Here is a 15420-nt window from a genome sequence, read left to right on the forward strand (position 1 = left end):
ACACGTCTGCCTCCCCCTTTCACAAACCTTGTACCTGCTTTCTTTTCTTCATTGCATTTGGAGTCTGTTATTGAACAAGACCTAATTGTGCTTACTGCTGATCACCTGGGTCCCCAGTAGAATACAAAGTCCATGTGAAGGCTTTGGCTTTGGTTCACTGTCTGTGTCCCCAGAGCCTAAGACAGCCCCCAACACACAGCAGGCCTTCACTATGTATTTGTTGGGTGAAGGAATGAATTGATGAGTAAGAGGAATGCCAGGAGAAAATAAACATAATGGGAGGAAAGATAACATTCAGCGAGGGAGTGACTGAGAATCTGCCGATAACCAATAGAAGACACAACACTCAGCTGTAAGAATCACAGTCAGTAAAAAAAAAAAAAAAAAAAAAAAAAAGAATCACAGAATCACAGTCAGTCATAAGCAGGATAAACAAAAATTTCATTGTTGTGAAATTGCACATGACCAAAGACAAACAGAGTATCTTACAAATGGTCTTTCCGTGTTAGGAAAGATAGAAAAGGCAGGTTTCCTACAAAGGAGCAGCAATTACCCTGAGAGCAGCCTTCTCAGCACAATGGAAGCCAGAATACAAAAGAAACAACATCTTCAAGTGCTGAGGGAAAACCCCTATCCCACCTCGAATTCTGCTATTATTCAAGAAAAATACAGTAAGATGTAAAGGAAAAATAACACATAATGAGAGAATTTGCCATCCACAGAAGTTTGCTAAAAGCACCATTGAAAGGTGTATTTTGGGAAGGAGGACACTGAACAAAGCAACAATGAACAAACAAGCAAACACAAAACTTTTAGAAATAAGCAACAGCACATGGCAGATGAAAAGGGAGTGCATCAGAGCTAAAGTTGCCTACAGTCCTTATAGTATTCAGGAGGTGACATGCTAAAAATTTAAGAGTACAAAATAGAACTGACTGTAAACCTTCCAAAGAAGTCTAGGGGAAAGGGGGAAAATAGAAAGAAAATGTGATCAATCCAAGAGATGTCAGGAGAAAAAAGAAGAAAAGGCAACGGTGATATAAAGCACAAAATAAGAGTAGAAATTCCTCCAAATACCTAGCTATTACAATAAATGTAACAAGATTAAATTTGCCAGCTAAAAGGTAGAGATTCTATGATTAGATTTAAAACAACAAATCCCACCATATACTGTTTACAAAAGATATACCTAAAACTTAATTATACAGATAGATTAAAAATTAAGAAATGGAAGAAAATACTTGCAAACCACCATATCTGATGTGGAACATGTATTATAAAGAACTCATAACTCAATAATAAAAAGACAAATAACCCAATTAAAAAATGGACAAAAGGATCTGAAAAGACATTTCTCCAGCAAAAATGTACAAAAGGCTAATAACACTTGAAAAGATACTCAACATCTTTACACAGAAGGGAAATACAAATCAAAACCACTTGAGCTATGACTTTTCACCCACTAGGATGGTTATAATCAAAAAGAGAGATAATAACAAGTGTTGGCCAGGATGTGGAGAAATTGGAAAACTATACACTGCTGGTGGGAATGTAAAGTGGTGCAGCCACTGTAGCAAACAATCTGGCAGTTCCTCAAAATATTAGAGTTACCATACGATCCAACAATTCCACTCCTATGTATATACCCAAGAGAACTGAAATCTATGTCCACACAAATACCTATATACAAATGTTCACAGCAGCATTATTCATAATAGCCAAAAGGCAAAATAACCCAACTGATGTTGGGTTAGTCCATCAACTGATGAATGGGAAAATAAAATATGGTCTATCCACAGAGTAGAATGTTATTCAGCAAAAAGGAATGAAGTTCCAATACATGGTACAAAACTGATGAACCTTGAAAACACTATGCTTAGTGAAAGAAGTCACACATAAAAAGGCATATATTTTATGATTCCATTTATATGAAATGTCCAGAGCAGGCAAATCCAAAGAGACAGAAAATAAATTAGTGATTGCCACAGGCTGTGGGGAGGAGAAAATGGGCTAATGGGCATAGGGTTTCTTTCTGGAATGATGAAAATGTTCTACAGTTAATTGTGCTGATGATTCTACAATGCTGTGAATATATAAAAACTACTGAATGACATACTTTAAATGGGTGAACTGTATGGAATGTGAATTATATCACAATAAAGTTTTTATTTATACTTTTAAGTAAAAGGATAGAAAAAAATACACCAAGTATGGGAATTCCCTGGCGGTCCAGTGGTTAGGACTCTGCGCTTCCACTGCAGGGGGCCCAGGTTCAATCTCTGGTCAGGGAACTAAGATCCCGCATGCTGCACAGTATGGCCAAAAAGAAAAGAAAAAAAAAATACACCAAGTGTATACTAAACAAAAATAAGCTCAATCCAAATCAGCCTAAATGAACCTTAAAGCAAAAAGTATCAGGAGGGATAAGAAGGTTATTACATAATAAACAGAAACACTTCACCAGAAAATTATAAAAAACCTGAACCAATATGCACCTAACAACCCAATCCCAAACTATACGAAACAAAACCTGGCCTTACGAGGACAGAGACTAACCCACACTCACAGTGAGAGATTTTAACACAAGTCTCTCAGATGTGACTGATCAAAGCAAACCAAAAATAAGTAAGGATATTAAAAAATCTGAACAGCATAATGATCTAATGCATATATTTAGAACCTTACACCCAGCAATGAAAGGACAAACATTCTTTTCAAGCACACATAAGCATTTACAAGATCTGACCACATTAAGCCAGAAAGCAGGTTTCAACAGTATCATATAAAAACAATATTATACAGACTCATGTGTTCAGACCACGAGGCCACTGATTCAGAAATAATTAATAAAAAGATGTAGCCCGGGCTTCCCTGGAGGCACAGTGGTTAAGAATCCGCCTGCCAATGCAGGGGACATGGGTTCAAGCCCTGGTCCGGGAAGATCCCACATGCTGCCGAGCAACAAAGCCCATGGGCCACAACTACTGAGCCTGTGCCCTAGAGCCCGCGAGCCACAACTATTGAAGACCGTGCACCCTAGAGCCCATGCTCCACAACAAGAGAAGCCACTGCAATGAGAAGCCCGTGCACCGCAACGAAGAGCAGCCCCCGCTCGTTGCAACTGGAGAAAGCCCGCACGCAGCAACAAAGACCCAACGTAGCCAAAAATAAATAAATAAAATTATTTAAAAAATGAAAAAGATGTAGCCCAATAACCCCCAAACTGTACAGCAGGAAAAGTTAAAGCCCACATGTAGAGAACTGAGCCCCTGGCTCTCCCCTCACCCTGGGACCTATGGTGCTAGGACAGAGCAATGCACAGCCCACCACCTGGCCAGGGAGAGACGGGGTAGAGAGCGGCCTGGCTGCTCTTCTCTGACCCAGGCCTGACACTGCCTCAAGGTGGAAGCCCGCACCTTTCGGCAGCTGCTCTGGGGAGGGCTGGGCCTTCTCCATCTCCTCCAGTCGCTCCTCGCGGGCCCTCTCCTTGCCATCCGAGTTCTCGTGCTTGTCCTCACCCTCCGCTCTGTCCAGGGCAGTTGGCAGGGCCTAGGGAGGACAGACTCGGGAGCTGCGGGGCCTGGAGCCTCAACAGGAGTGGAGGCAGGGAAGGGGTGCTGGGCTCGGAACGCACTCTCCCGGCTCCCACTGCTTTTGCTTGCAACCTGCTCCCCAGACACAGAGGCTCGTACTTGGAACCAGGGGGCCTGAGTGACAGCTGCCTGGGCAAGGCCTGAGAAGGTCCCCAGACCCACCCCCATCCCACAGGGGCCCAGACACCTGCATCTTCCATACCTGGATTTCTGGGGGCTTCTTTGGCTTCTGCACCCCCAGCTCCTTCTCTTCCAAGTAGCCCAGCTGGGCTTCCATTTTGTCTGAAAGATCAAGGGAGACGGGGTGAGACAGGTGAGCTGGGGCGGGGAGGGGGAGAAGGGCAGAAAATGGGGCGTCAGAGAGGATCCTGGGCCCGGCACCTCCAGAAGGACAGGTGAACCAGGTGAGCGAGAGCACCCAGGCCAGGCCTGCAACGTGAGGAGCCTCGGAGGACCCTGGGCCCAGTGAGGCCAAAGCCAGGGGCCGACAGGACGGAGCTACATGCAGGGGGGGCCTCCCATCTGGAAGCCAGGAAGAGAGGTAAATGGAGGCGCAGACTAGCAGCCAGGACGGCTGGGTGTGGTCCCGGCTTCCAGGCTGGTTGACTGGCCACGTGCCTCCCCCACGTTGAGTCAGTTCTTGATCCTGCAAAGGGCCAGTGACCCACGTGCTCTGAGTAGCCCTGGGAGGTGGTCACTACCTCACAGGGGAAGGGACTTGCCCGCAGGCACACGGGGCCAGGAAGTAAACTAGGCGTGTCTAGTAAACTAGAGGGCACTTGTGCCCAGAAGCAGGATGTCCTCAGAGGCGCTGAGCCTCTCGGGGCTGCACCTGTCACCTGGGATAGGCAGGACGCCCCTGGCCTGAGGGGTCTGACTGAGGGAAGAAGATGCTTTGCCCAGATAAACATACGAATCACCAAAAAGGCAAATAACCCATTAAAGAAGGACAAAGGATCTGAAATGCCATTTCTCCAAAGAAGACGCACAAATGGCCCGGAAGCACATGAAAAGATTCTCAACATCTTCAGCCATCAAAGATGCAAATCAAAAGAGAGATGCAAATCAAAACCACAACGAGGGACTTCCGTGGTAGTGCCTGCCAATGCAGGGGACACAGGTTCGAGCCCTGGTCCGGGAAGATCCCACATGCCGCGGAGCCACTAAGCCCGTGCGCCACAACTACTGAGCCCACGTGCCACAACTACTGAGCCCACGTGCCACAACTATTGAAGCCCGTGCATCTAGAGCCTGTGCTCTGCAACAAGAGAAGTCACCGCAATGGGAAGCCCGCACACCGCAACAAAGAGTAGTCCCCGCTCTTCACAACTAGAGAAAGCCCGCGCGCAGCAACGAAGACCCAAGGCAGCCAAAAATAAATAAATAAATAAATAATTTATTAAAAAAAAAAAAAAACCACAACGAAACGCCCCTTCACACCCACTAGGATGGCTGTAAGCAAAAAGTCAGATAAGTGCTGGTGAGGATGTAGAGAAACTGGAACCTCACACGTGGCTGGTGGGAATGAAAAATGGTGTGGTCACTGTGCAAAAGTCTGGCAGTTCCTCAAAATGTTATACCATGTGACCCGGTGATCACATTGCTAGCTATACACCCAAGAGAAATGAAGACACTTGTTTTCAGTTGAACACAAAAGTTCAAAGCAATGTTACTCACAATATTATCCACAATAGCCAAAAGGTAGAAACAACCCAAAATCCATCAGCTGATGAGTAGATGCACAAAATGTGGTGGATCCAGGGCTTCCCTGGTGGCGCGGTGGTTGAGGGTCCACCTGCCAATGCAGGCAACACGGGTTCGTGCCCCGGTCCAGGAAGATCCCACATGCCGCGGAGCGGCTGGACCCATGAGCCATGGCCGCTGAGCCTGCGCGTCCGGAGCCTGCGCTCCGCAGCGGGAGGGGCCACAACAGTGAGAGGCCCGCGTACCGCAAAAAAAAAAAAAAAAATGTGGTGGATCCAAACAATGGAATAGGATTCGGCCACAGAAAGGAATGAAGTGCTGATACCCTACAACATGGATGAACCTGGAAAATATTATGCTAGTGAAAGAAGCCGGGCACAAAAGGCCACAGTGTATAATTTCATTTACGTGAAATGTCCAGAATAGGCAAACCCAGAGAGACGGAAAGTAGATTAGTGGTTGCTGAGGAAGATACGAGGAGGAGGAATGTGGAGCCACTGCTAATGAGTATGTGTTTCTCTTTGGGGTGATGAAAACATTCTGGAATTAGGGGCAACGGTTGCACAATCCTATGAATCTACCAGGAACGACTGGATAACACGTTCTAAAGATGGAACACGGGGGTGTGTGAACCACACCTCAAAGCTGTCATTAAAAAGAAAATCTCTCAGGGGAGTGAGACTTCTGCAGCCAGAAGCTTTGGGCGGGAGGGAGGCCAGCCCTTGCGGGATGTGGGGAGGACGTGGGGTCTCGCCACCTCCTGTGACCCAGGTGCCCGCCCCTGCTCGACAGAGCCCAGACCTGGCAGGCCCAGCGGGGCAGGCAGAAGGTGGGCAGGGCTGGCGGGCACTGGTGTGTTGGGATCCGAGGAGATGCCCTCGCCTGGCTTCTTGCCCTCAGGCCCCTCAGGGATCAAATCCGGGGTGCTGTACTTCCCATTGACGTGCTCAAACTCCTGAACCTGGGGCAGGTGGGAGGGAAGAGGGGAGGGAGGTGGTCGCAGCTCAGAAGTGAGGGCCTCAGGGCGGCCCGTGGGACGGGGCATCCCAAGCTTGGGGTGAGGCAGGGGTGCCGCCTCCACCCGAGGCTGGCCAAGCCGCACGCCCTTCTGACTGCAAACCCCCCTGCCAGCCCCTACCCCCAGCCCGTGCCCACCTGCCGACCCGGCCTCCAGTCCCCACCCCCTCCGACTTCTCCACCCAGAGAGGCATCATGGGTCCATGCCTCTAGCCTGACTCAGACCCTGGACAGCCAGGCACTTGCCCTCTGCCCGCTGACCTCCCAGGGGCACACCTGGGCCGTGGTCGGCTGCCAGGAAAAGCCCAGCAAAGGCTACTCACCCACCTTCTTCCTAACTAGTGACATGACCCCAATGCGCGTGAGCACGTGCTGCCTGGAGAGGCCCTCGCGGGGCACGCCGTCTGCGAAGGTCTCCGCGCCGTCAGCCCCCGGCTCACACAGGTGCCGCATGAAGAGGGACACATAGGCTCTGGGGTGGGGGGGACTGGGGCTCAGGGAGTGGGGGGCGGCAGGACCCTCTGAGAGGGCTGGCAGGACCCCCGGGGGACCTCCTGGCTGGAATCATCACCCGTCGCCTGCCTCCCAACCAGGCCTGGCTGGGTCAGGCCCCAGGGAAGGACAGAAGAGGCCCCCCAGGCAGGGGACCCTCCTGGGACAGCCCCGCCCCGGATAACCCAGATCCTTTGCGCTGCCGTTAACACCAGCCGCTCTGGCAGAGGGAACTGGTCAGCGTTCTCTGCAAATGAGCCCTGCCCGGGCCTGGACCCCAGGCACGCCAACATCTGACAGCAGCGAGCTCTCCAGATGCCCTTCACCTGGCGGAAACGCCACCCATCCTGCTGGCCCGCCCAGCCGGAGCCTGCCCGCTCCAGGGCGGGCGGCCACGCCCTGGGCCACCACCTCAGCCCCTTTACCTAAACTCCTTCTCACTCTTCCCGCGAAGGTCCCGCACCAGCCAGTGGGAGTTGAAGGCGTCCTGGGGGGGCATGCCCCAGCGCATGATGGCGTTCAGAAAGGCCTTCCGCTGTCGGGCGTTGAAGCCCAGCACCTGGGCCGGCGGAGATCAGGGTGAGGGAGCGGGGAATTCAGAGACGAGGGAGAAAAGCACAGGGAAGGGAGAAGCACGGAGGAGCAGGGGCCTCCCACGGGGGCAGGACCCAGAGGGGCACAGCCCAGGCCCACCTCTACTTGGCACTGACCCAGTGGGACCCCCCAGCCCTCCCGCCCCTCCTCCGCGCGGGGATCTCTTTGCTCTGAAAGGGGACGAGGGAAATCCGGGGAAGGGGAGCTGGGAGAGCAGGGGGTGCACGCAGGCCCCACCTCAATGTTGCCGCCGACCCGGGCGAGAAGCGGGGGCAGGGGCTTGTCCCTGTCGCTCTTCAGCTGCCTCCTGGATTGTCGCCGTCCACCTGGGGGAGCAGCCCGCCACGACCCCTCAGCCGGGCCCGGGGTCCTGACCCAACCCACCCAGCAGCTCGCCCCAGGACAGCAGGCCCCTCAGGGCCCACTCCGGGGGATGGACGCTTGTGCTGAGGCCCCCGGGGCGCCCCACGCCGACCACCGGCTCCCGACACGCCGCGCGGCCCCGCCCGGCGCTGCGCCTCACTCTGCCCTTCCGGCCTTTCTTCAAAGTCCTCGTCCTCGTCCTCGGATCCAATGGAGTATTCGGACTGGTTGTCTGAGAGCTCGTCCTGCCACTCTGTGGGGGGTCAGGCAGAGGGGTGCAGGGTGAGCTGTGCAGGCAGAAGCCCATCCGAGCCCCCCACACCCAGGGCCACACCAAACCCCTACACCCCAGCCCGAGAACACTGACAACGAAAGCAGCCCTCCTGTACCTCCTGTGAGCTCCCGTAGAATCCCTACAACCCTGCCCTACATTCTAAGGCCTCATACCATCCTCGTCCCTATTTTACAGACGGAGAAACTGAGGCTTGCCTTAAAGTCACACCACTAGCCGTGAAGTCACTGAACCACTACCCATCGCGTTCCCCCAAACACCCAACACCCCACACCTGCCCCGGAGCCCCCTCTCTCTGAGAAGCTCTCCCCACCGCCTCCCGGCTCAGGCCACTCCGCACGGCTCCTCCTCCCCCGCCCCCAGGGCTTCCCGCCACAGGGATGCCCTCCCCTCCCTCCGGGCACGCACCCTGGTCCTCCTGGGAGGCGTCGTTGTAGTTGACCTGCTTGCGGATGCGCTTGCCTTTGCCCAGGTTGCGGGCCAGGTCCTCCTGCTGCTGCTCGTAGTGGTGCCGGAGCAGCTTCTCCCAGTAGTCGGGGTCCACGTTCTCCTCCTGCTTGATTATCTCCCGCTCCACCTCCTCCTGGGGACGCAGGTGCCGTGGGCTCCGTGAGGGCGGGGCCGGCGCGCGTCTCTGCCCCTAGGGGGCCTCGCTGCCTCTACCACATCTCACCCTCTAGGGGCTCAAGGAGGAACTGGAAAGCCTGCCTACTCCAGGAAGCCTTCCCTGATCACCCCCAGCCCCATATGTTCTTCCTCTTCCTGCTCCTGCCGCGGTAATTCATTCATTCATTCATTCATTCGCTCCACAAGTACTCCCTGGCCTTGTGCCAGGCACCGGGGTATAGAACAGAATAAGCCCCACCCTTGTCCTCAGGAGGCCCCCAGTTTCAAAAGGAAAACTGGCACGTGGAAGAATAATTAGCACCCAGGGTCCGCGTGGAGGGTGGAGGGCCCACTCAGGAGAGACCAGGGAGCCGGCCTTCGGGATAATCGGTTTCCGAGAGTAGAGGGAGAAGCTGCGGTAGGGGCGCGGCCGCAGATGGGTGGAGCCGTGGAAGGGAGGGGCGTGGTCTATGAGGGCGGGGCCGAGGAGGGGCGGGGCTTACCACGCCGTCCTCCTCGCGCACCACGTACTGCGCCACCTTGAAGGAGCTCAGGTATTCGTTCATGTTCTGCAGCTCCGTGTCGTCCGTGGCGTCCTGGTTGCGGTCCAGCAGCTTGGAGATGGCTGCGTCATCATAGTGGATCACACTGCTGTCCTCCACGTCCTTGTTGTCACCTGGGGGCAGACAGGGTGCAGAGTTGGGGGGACCCCCAGCAGAACAGATCCCAGACAGTGGCCCTTCCCAGTCCCCTCCAGGGCCTGCAACAGAGGAGCACGGTGATGAGAGAAGGTAACAGCCCACTGCCCGCCCGGCTACAGTCCACAGGCAGGGGAACCTGACAAAATGGGTTTGGGGGGCCCCCTTCCTCTCCAGGAGCAGCCATCCAGGGTACAGGGGTCTGGGGGCTGGGCTGGGTCGGCCCCTACCTGGAGGGGTGCTGCCATGCTTTTTCTTTGCGCTGGCGGCCATGGCTCCCCCTTTGGAGGACTGGACATCAGGGATGGGCGTGGCGGGCCTCTGGCCCTGAGACATCATGCCTGTAGGACAGAGGTGGGGGGCCGCAGAGCTGGGGGGCAGCAGCCAGAGATGCCACCCTGGCCCTGCCCATCCTGGCCAGGAGCGGGGAGCGGAGGAGGGAAAGGCTGCACACTGGAGATGCCCCGGGAAGGGAGTGTCTCGAGCAGGACCACCCTGCCGTGCCCCGGCACCCGGGATACCCACCCTCCACGTCGTCCTTGAAGAGCTCCTCGGTGCCGAACTTGAGGATGTCGTCCAGCTCCTGCTTGGTCATGGAGCCGGACTTGGAGCCCAGGCCGGGCCGCACCACCAGGTGGGTGAGCATCATCTTGCGCTTGGCCACCTGCGTGATACGCTCCTCCACCGAGGCCCGCGTCACAAAGCGGTAGATCATCACCTTCTTGTTCTGCCCGATGCGGTGGGCGCGGCTGAAGGCCTGGGGGCAACCTGCAGCTTAGTACCCATAGCTCAACCGAGAGCTGGGGGCTCAGGCTCAGGTACCAGAGGGTGGGGGGAGGCATGCACATGGGCTCATGAACGCGCTTTGCATGGAACCAGCTGCCTGACTGCCCGTGGAGATGTGTGTGCACCGGGACAGCTGTGCTCGCATCCTGTGTGGCCTCCTGTGGGCCCGGGTGCCTGTGCAGATGGAACTCGGTGTGACTGCAGGTGTGCAAGGCAGGGGTGTGGGCGGCAGTGTGGTCAGTGTGCTTGATGTAATGAAGCCACACAGGGCTCTGATGGTGCTCATGCCGAGATGGGGGCCGCACCTCCCCGGGAGTGACCACTAGTGGGACTGTAAGCCCACCTGTTGGAGATGCACAGCCACCCTATGAGGACAGGGTGTGATACAAGGATATACCTGGGGATTTGCGCATTAGGTGTCCATGTGACGTGATCCGGTGTGATTAGATCTGTGTGGGTGACGGTGCACGGGTGCACACACGTGCATGAGACATAAGTTTGCGTGTGCGCCCCAAGAGTGTAAAGTGTGTGCGTGCCCGGACCTGCCCCGAGACGGGTGGCCATGGACAGCAGAGTGTGTCTCTACTCCCACAACCCCTGCCCCCCAACCCTCTCATCCTTCCTCACCAGCCCCATGGCCCCCGCCTCCATCTCTTCCTCTCCCCACCTCCACAGGCCTTGTCCCCTCAACTCTATTTTCCTGTTCCTCCCAAACTGGCCCCCTCTGGGTCCCCTCATCCTGCCCCACTCCACGGCCTTGACCCTAAGACTGATGGGACAGACCAGCGGTCATGGTCACACAGGTCGCTGCGTGTTCTTGGACACACCCCCTGCCCTCCCTGGGCTGTTTCCTCTTGTACAATGAAGGAGCTGGAGGGGCTCACCTCCCAGGTCCCTCTTGGGGCTGGGACTCCACGAGGCGGGTCCAGGGAGAGGTAAAGCCCTGAGACAGTCTGTGCGGGGAGGGAGGGAAAGCCCACAGAGCCAGGGTCAGCGAGGGGCCCTCTGAGAGGGTTCTGGTGTCAGGGCCACACACCTGGATGTCATTGTGCGGGTTCCAGTCTGAGTCGTAGATGATGACTGTGTCTGCCGTGGCCAGGTTGATGCCCAGGCCACCTGCCCGGGTCGAGAGGAGGAAGCAGAACTGCTGGGCCCCAGGCGCTGAGGAAGAGAGGTGGGCGCCCAGTGGGGTGAGTGAGGGGCACACCCAGAGGGGTAGGGGTGGGGACAGGTGGATGGCAGACGGGAGAGCTGGAGGGGAGATCGGGGCAGGGAGGGCTGGAACTGTGACAGGCAGCAATGGCCTGAGCTGTGCTCAGGGAAGCCGGAGGAGGCCTGGGGGCCCGGGCCGGGGGACAGAGCAGCCCATCTGAGCCCCTGGATGCCCCAGCTCTGAGCCCTGAGCCAACAGGATGGAGCCAAAATGAGAAGGGACCGATTTTCAAAGCCCAGGCGGGCAAAGAAGAAACTGCAAACAGCCAGCAAATACGGGCAGAGCCCCTGAGGGCCAGGCCCCAGGGAGCCCTGGAGAACTCGGTCCTTCCCGCCCTCACAGCTCCCCTGGCCGTGATGCTGTCAGAGCAGCCAAGGAACACTCAGGGTCACAGCTCCAGGGCCCAGGCCGACGCTCTGGTCAGTGCCCGCTGTGGCAGGACAGCTGGTTCTCAGGCCCATCGGGAACCTCCACTGAGTGACCTGGGACTGACCACGGCATTCACTCGAGCTGCAAACAGGTCCCCGATCCTCCTGATGCTTCCCACTTAGACGTGCGCTGGGGCCGCATCTAGATGCTGAAACTGTACTCGATTTACCTCTGACGTGAGTGGGCAACAGGAAGCGCTGCTTTGGGTTTTGGAGCCGTGGGACCCCAGCCCTGTTCTGAGGGTGGAAGGCGGGAAGCAGCCACAAGCCCCAGGGAAAGAGAGCTCATCAGCACTTGCTGCAAACCTGCCACTAAAGAGGCGCTGGACCACTTCCCCCTCCAGAGGTTTCCTCCACTCCAGAGCCAGCTCCTGGCCTGCCCCCCTCACCTCTCCTTCCCAGGCAAGCAGGAGAGCAGGCTGGAAGTTCGGGCCTGTGTGGCCCTGCCCTGCCCTCTGTCCTTCCTCTAAGGGAGCGCTGCTCAGCTCTGGCCCTCCCCGCAGCCTGTGCTCCGGGGACAGGCCCCATCCGGCCCTGCCTATAACTGGAGGTTTAGCTGGCGTCCATACCAGAGGCCCACAGGTGCTGGCCAGACCCTCAGCACCGGCTTCATTTAGTGACAGAGACATTTTCCTCCCCTTCTGCCTTCCTCCTCGTCTGTTTCTCAGCTCTGAGCAAGTGTTATCTACCGGCTTCCTGCACCCCAGCAGGCCCCTGGAAAGTTCCACAGAATGAATCCCTTTACCAGCTATTAGGACCTAAGGACTGGTTTGCTTTCTTCGGCCGTTTGAGAAGCAGCTACCCTGACCATAAGTTGAGCAGTCTGGCTAAGAGCCTAGCGTAGAAGGAGAGGCAGACGGGGGCCCCCAGTGAAGGCCCGGGGTGGGGTGGGGCGGGGGTACCGTTGAATCTGTCAATCGCCTCTTGCCGGAGGCCCCCGGTGATGCCACCATCAATCCGCTCATATTTGTAGCCCTCATACTCCAGGAAGTCCTCCAGGAGGTCCAGCATCTTGGTCATCTGCAGGGGACATGGTATGCCTGAGGCACTGCCGCAGAGCAGGGACCCCATGACAGGTGGGGGAGCACAGAGCAGCCTGCTGAGTGGGGAGACAGGTGGGACCCAGGCAGACCTGATGCAGGGCCATTCTCTGAAGAATGCAGCCTCCAGCCTCAACCCCTGAGCAGCCACTCCATCCCCCACACCAGCCCCACAGCCATCTGCCTAAGACACAGCTCTCAGCACGCGCCTCCCAACTCTCTCCTCACAGGATAAAGTCCCAAATCCTCACCTTGGTGTTCCAGGCTTGCAGGTTTGGTGCCCAGCCCCATCTGGGCTTCATTTCCCAATGCTTCCTTCATACTCTCCAACCATCCCAAATTACCTGAACTCTCTTCCCACCCCCTTACCGCCTAGGAAACTCAAACAGCACCTCTGTGATGTCTTCCCTGATTTTACCCTTTCCTATGAGAAGAGAAAAGCAGTCCCTTCTGAGCTCCCATATTCCTCCCATAATCAATCTTGAGAGAGAGTTTGGCTGGATATAAAATTATCAGTCACCATTTTCCCACAGTGTATTGAAGGTTTTGCAGCTGTCTTCTGCCACCTATTGTTGCTGATGTGAAATCTGAGGACAGTCTGATTGTCATTCCTTTGTAGATACTAGGTCTGAAGTGTGGCATTTTCCCTATGATGTGCCTAGGGCTTCCTTTATTTATACAGTAAGTCCCCTACATACGAACCTTCAAGTTGTGAAGCTTCAAAGATGCAAACGTGCATTCGCATGTCCAATCACGTAAGTTAGTGCATGTGTCTGGCGTACATTGTCATACGCATGCATCCCCTACAAGCGGTTGTGCTTTTGTGTACTTTACTGTACAGTACTGTATAGAGTACAGTAGTACAGTATCTTTATTTCAAGCCCAGGATGTCTGGAAGCAAGCGTAAAAGCGGCGGTGACGTAGCTGGTACTATTGTACTTTTCAAGGTACTATACTGTAATTAAAAACGTTTTCTTTATTTTTTGTTTTTTTTTTTTTATTTTTTTATTTTTTTATTTTTTGCGGTACGCGGGCCTCTCACTGTTGTGGCCTCTCCCCGTTGCGGAGCACAGGCCCCAGACGCGCAGGCTCAGCGGCCATGGCTCACGGGCCCAGCCGCTCCGCGGCATGTGGGATCTTCCCGGACCGAGGCACGAACCCGTGTCCCCTGCATCGGCAGGCGGACTCTCAACCACTGCGCCACCAGGGAAGCCCTTGTTTGTTTTTTATGTGTTATTTGTGTGAAAAGTCTTATAAACCTGTTACAGTACAGTACTATATAGCCGACTGTGTTAGTTGGATACCTAAGCTAACTTTGTTGGACTTACGAACAAATTGGACTTAATGAATGCGTGCTCTCAGAATGGAACTCGTTCATATGTAGGGGACTTACTGTATTTATCTTGCTCGGTACTCCAGAGTGCACTTCAGACCTGAGACCTCACATCTTTCTCCATGTCTGCCTGCAAATTCTCATTAAGTCTGACTTCTTTGCCATTTTCTCTATTTCTTCTTCTGCAACTCCTAGTACGTAATTACCAGAGCCTCTCAAGGCATCCTCCGTGTAATTTCTCAGTTTTATCTTTGTCTCTCTCTGCTGCATTCTGGGGAAATCCCTCAATGCCAGGTTCCCATTCATCACCATTCTCTTCAACAGTGTTGAGAGTTTATCCAGTCTGTTGAAATGTTTTGTTTTCCATTTCATGCAGATCGTTTTCCTATCCAGTTAGTCTTATTTCTTGCTGCTTGTGCTTAATCGATTTCTTCTTGATTTATGAGTGTTACTCTGGTATCTTTGAGGTCCCTAAATGTGTTTATCTGAACTCTTTTCAGGCTATTCTATTATTCCTTCCCCTTGGATTCTGCTTACTCTTTTGTGGGATGTCACATTCAATGTCTCATTGAACGCTTTCATGAGCTTTGGAATTGGGGTTTTCAGGCTTACTTTGGCTGGCAGGGCTCCATCTCTGTCACTTTCTCTCTGTGCACACTTCTAGAAGTTGTGCAGTTCCCTCTACTTGGTCCCTTGGGGCCTCAGCCCAGAATCATGTCTTACGTTGGCAGGGGGCTGGGGGATTCTGGATCCAGTTTCCAGGTCAGCCCACAGTCACAGGCTTGGTCAGCTTTCCCCAGACTCCTCGGCCTGCTGCAGGCCCAGGGTGGGATCAGGGGCTTGCAGGCAGGAGCAGCTGTTACACGTTGACTGCTGCACACAGAGGAGCCACATCCTAGTCTCTGGCTCAGTCACACCACCATGGAACATTTTTCACACCAGGCCCCTAGGGCCATCCCTGACCCCTAGCACAGAGATGACCTTGGGGCTGGATAACTGTCTCTAACCTCCATCTCCCACACTAGACTATGAGGGTCTTGAGGACAAGAGCTGGACCCCCATGCCTAGCACAGAGCCGCACGTATGACAGATGCAAAAGGATGAAGGACGCGCACAGACAAGCAAACCTCTGGGGCTGGACAGCTTTGCCTCTGACTCCCCAAAAAGTGATGCTGCAAGTGCAATTTCAGGATCAAGCTAGAAAGAGGGACACACCACCCCCCACAAGCTGCCCCCACCACAGAGCCCCACCTTCATGAGA

General features: G+C 54.6%; 1 protein-coding gene across 2 annotated transcripts in view; it reads right to left on the reverse strand.

Annotated features, from left to right (window-relative positions):
* The window catches only part of CHD5 (chromodomain helicase DNA binding protein 5), a 66115-nt gene that overhangs the window by 11987 nt on the left and 38708 nt on the right, over nt 1-15420 (reverse strand). For both annotated transcript variants that reach the window (XM_060088874.1, XM_060088873.1), the window contains exons 21-33: nt 12689-12806; nt 11182-11306; nt 9885-10116; nt 9590-9700; nt 9165-9337; nt 8464-8638; nt 7924-8016; nt 7638-7726; nt 7232-7365; nt 6642-6786; nt 6099-6258; nt 3796-3875; nt 3417-3549 (exon numbers count right to left, since the gene is read on the reverse strand). In XM_060088874.1, the coding sequence (XP_059944857.1) occupies nt 3417-3549; nt 3796-3875; nt 6099-6258; nt 6642-6786; nt 7232-7365; nt 7638-7726; nt 7924-8016; nt 8464-8638; nt 9165-9337; nt 9590-9700; nt 9885-10116; nt 11182-11306; nt 12689-12806 (1768 nt within the window). The remainder of the gene's footprint in view (nt 1-3416; nt 3550-3795; nt 3876-6098; nt 6259-6641; nt 6787-7231; nt 7366-7637; nt 7727-7923; nt 8017-8463; nt 8639-9164; nt 9338-9589; nt 9701-9884; nt 10117-11181; nt 11307-12688; nt 12807-15420) is intronic.

The sequence above is a fragment of the Mesoplodon densirostris genome, chromosome 2 (assembly GCF_025265405.1).
Source record: "Mesoplodon densirostris isolate mMesDen1 chromosome 2, mMesDen1 primary haplotype, whole genome shotgun sequence".
Classification (NCBI taxonomy): Eukaryota; Metazoa; Chordata; class Mammalia; order Artiodactyla; family Ziphiidae; genus Mesoplodon; species Mesoplodon densirostris.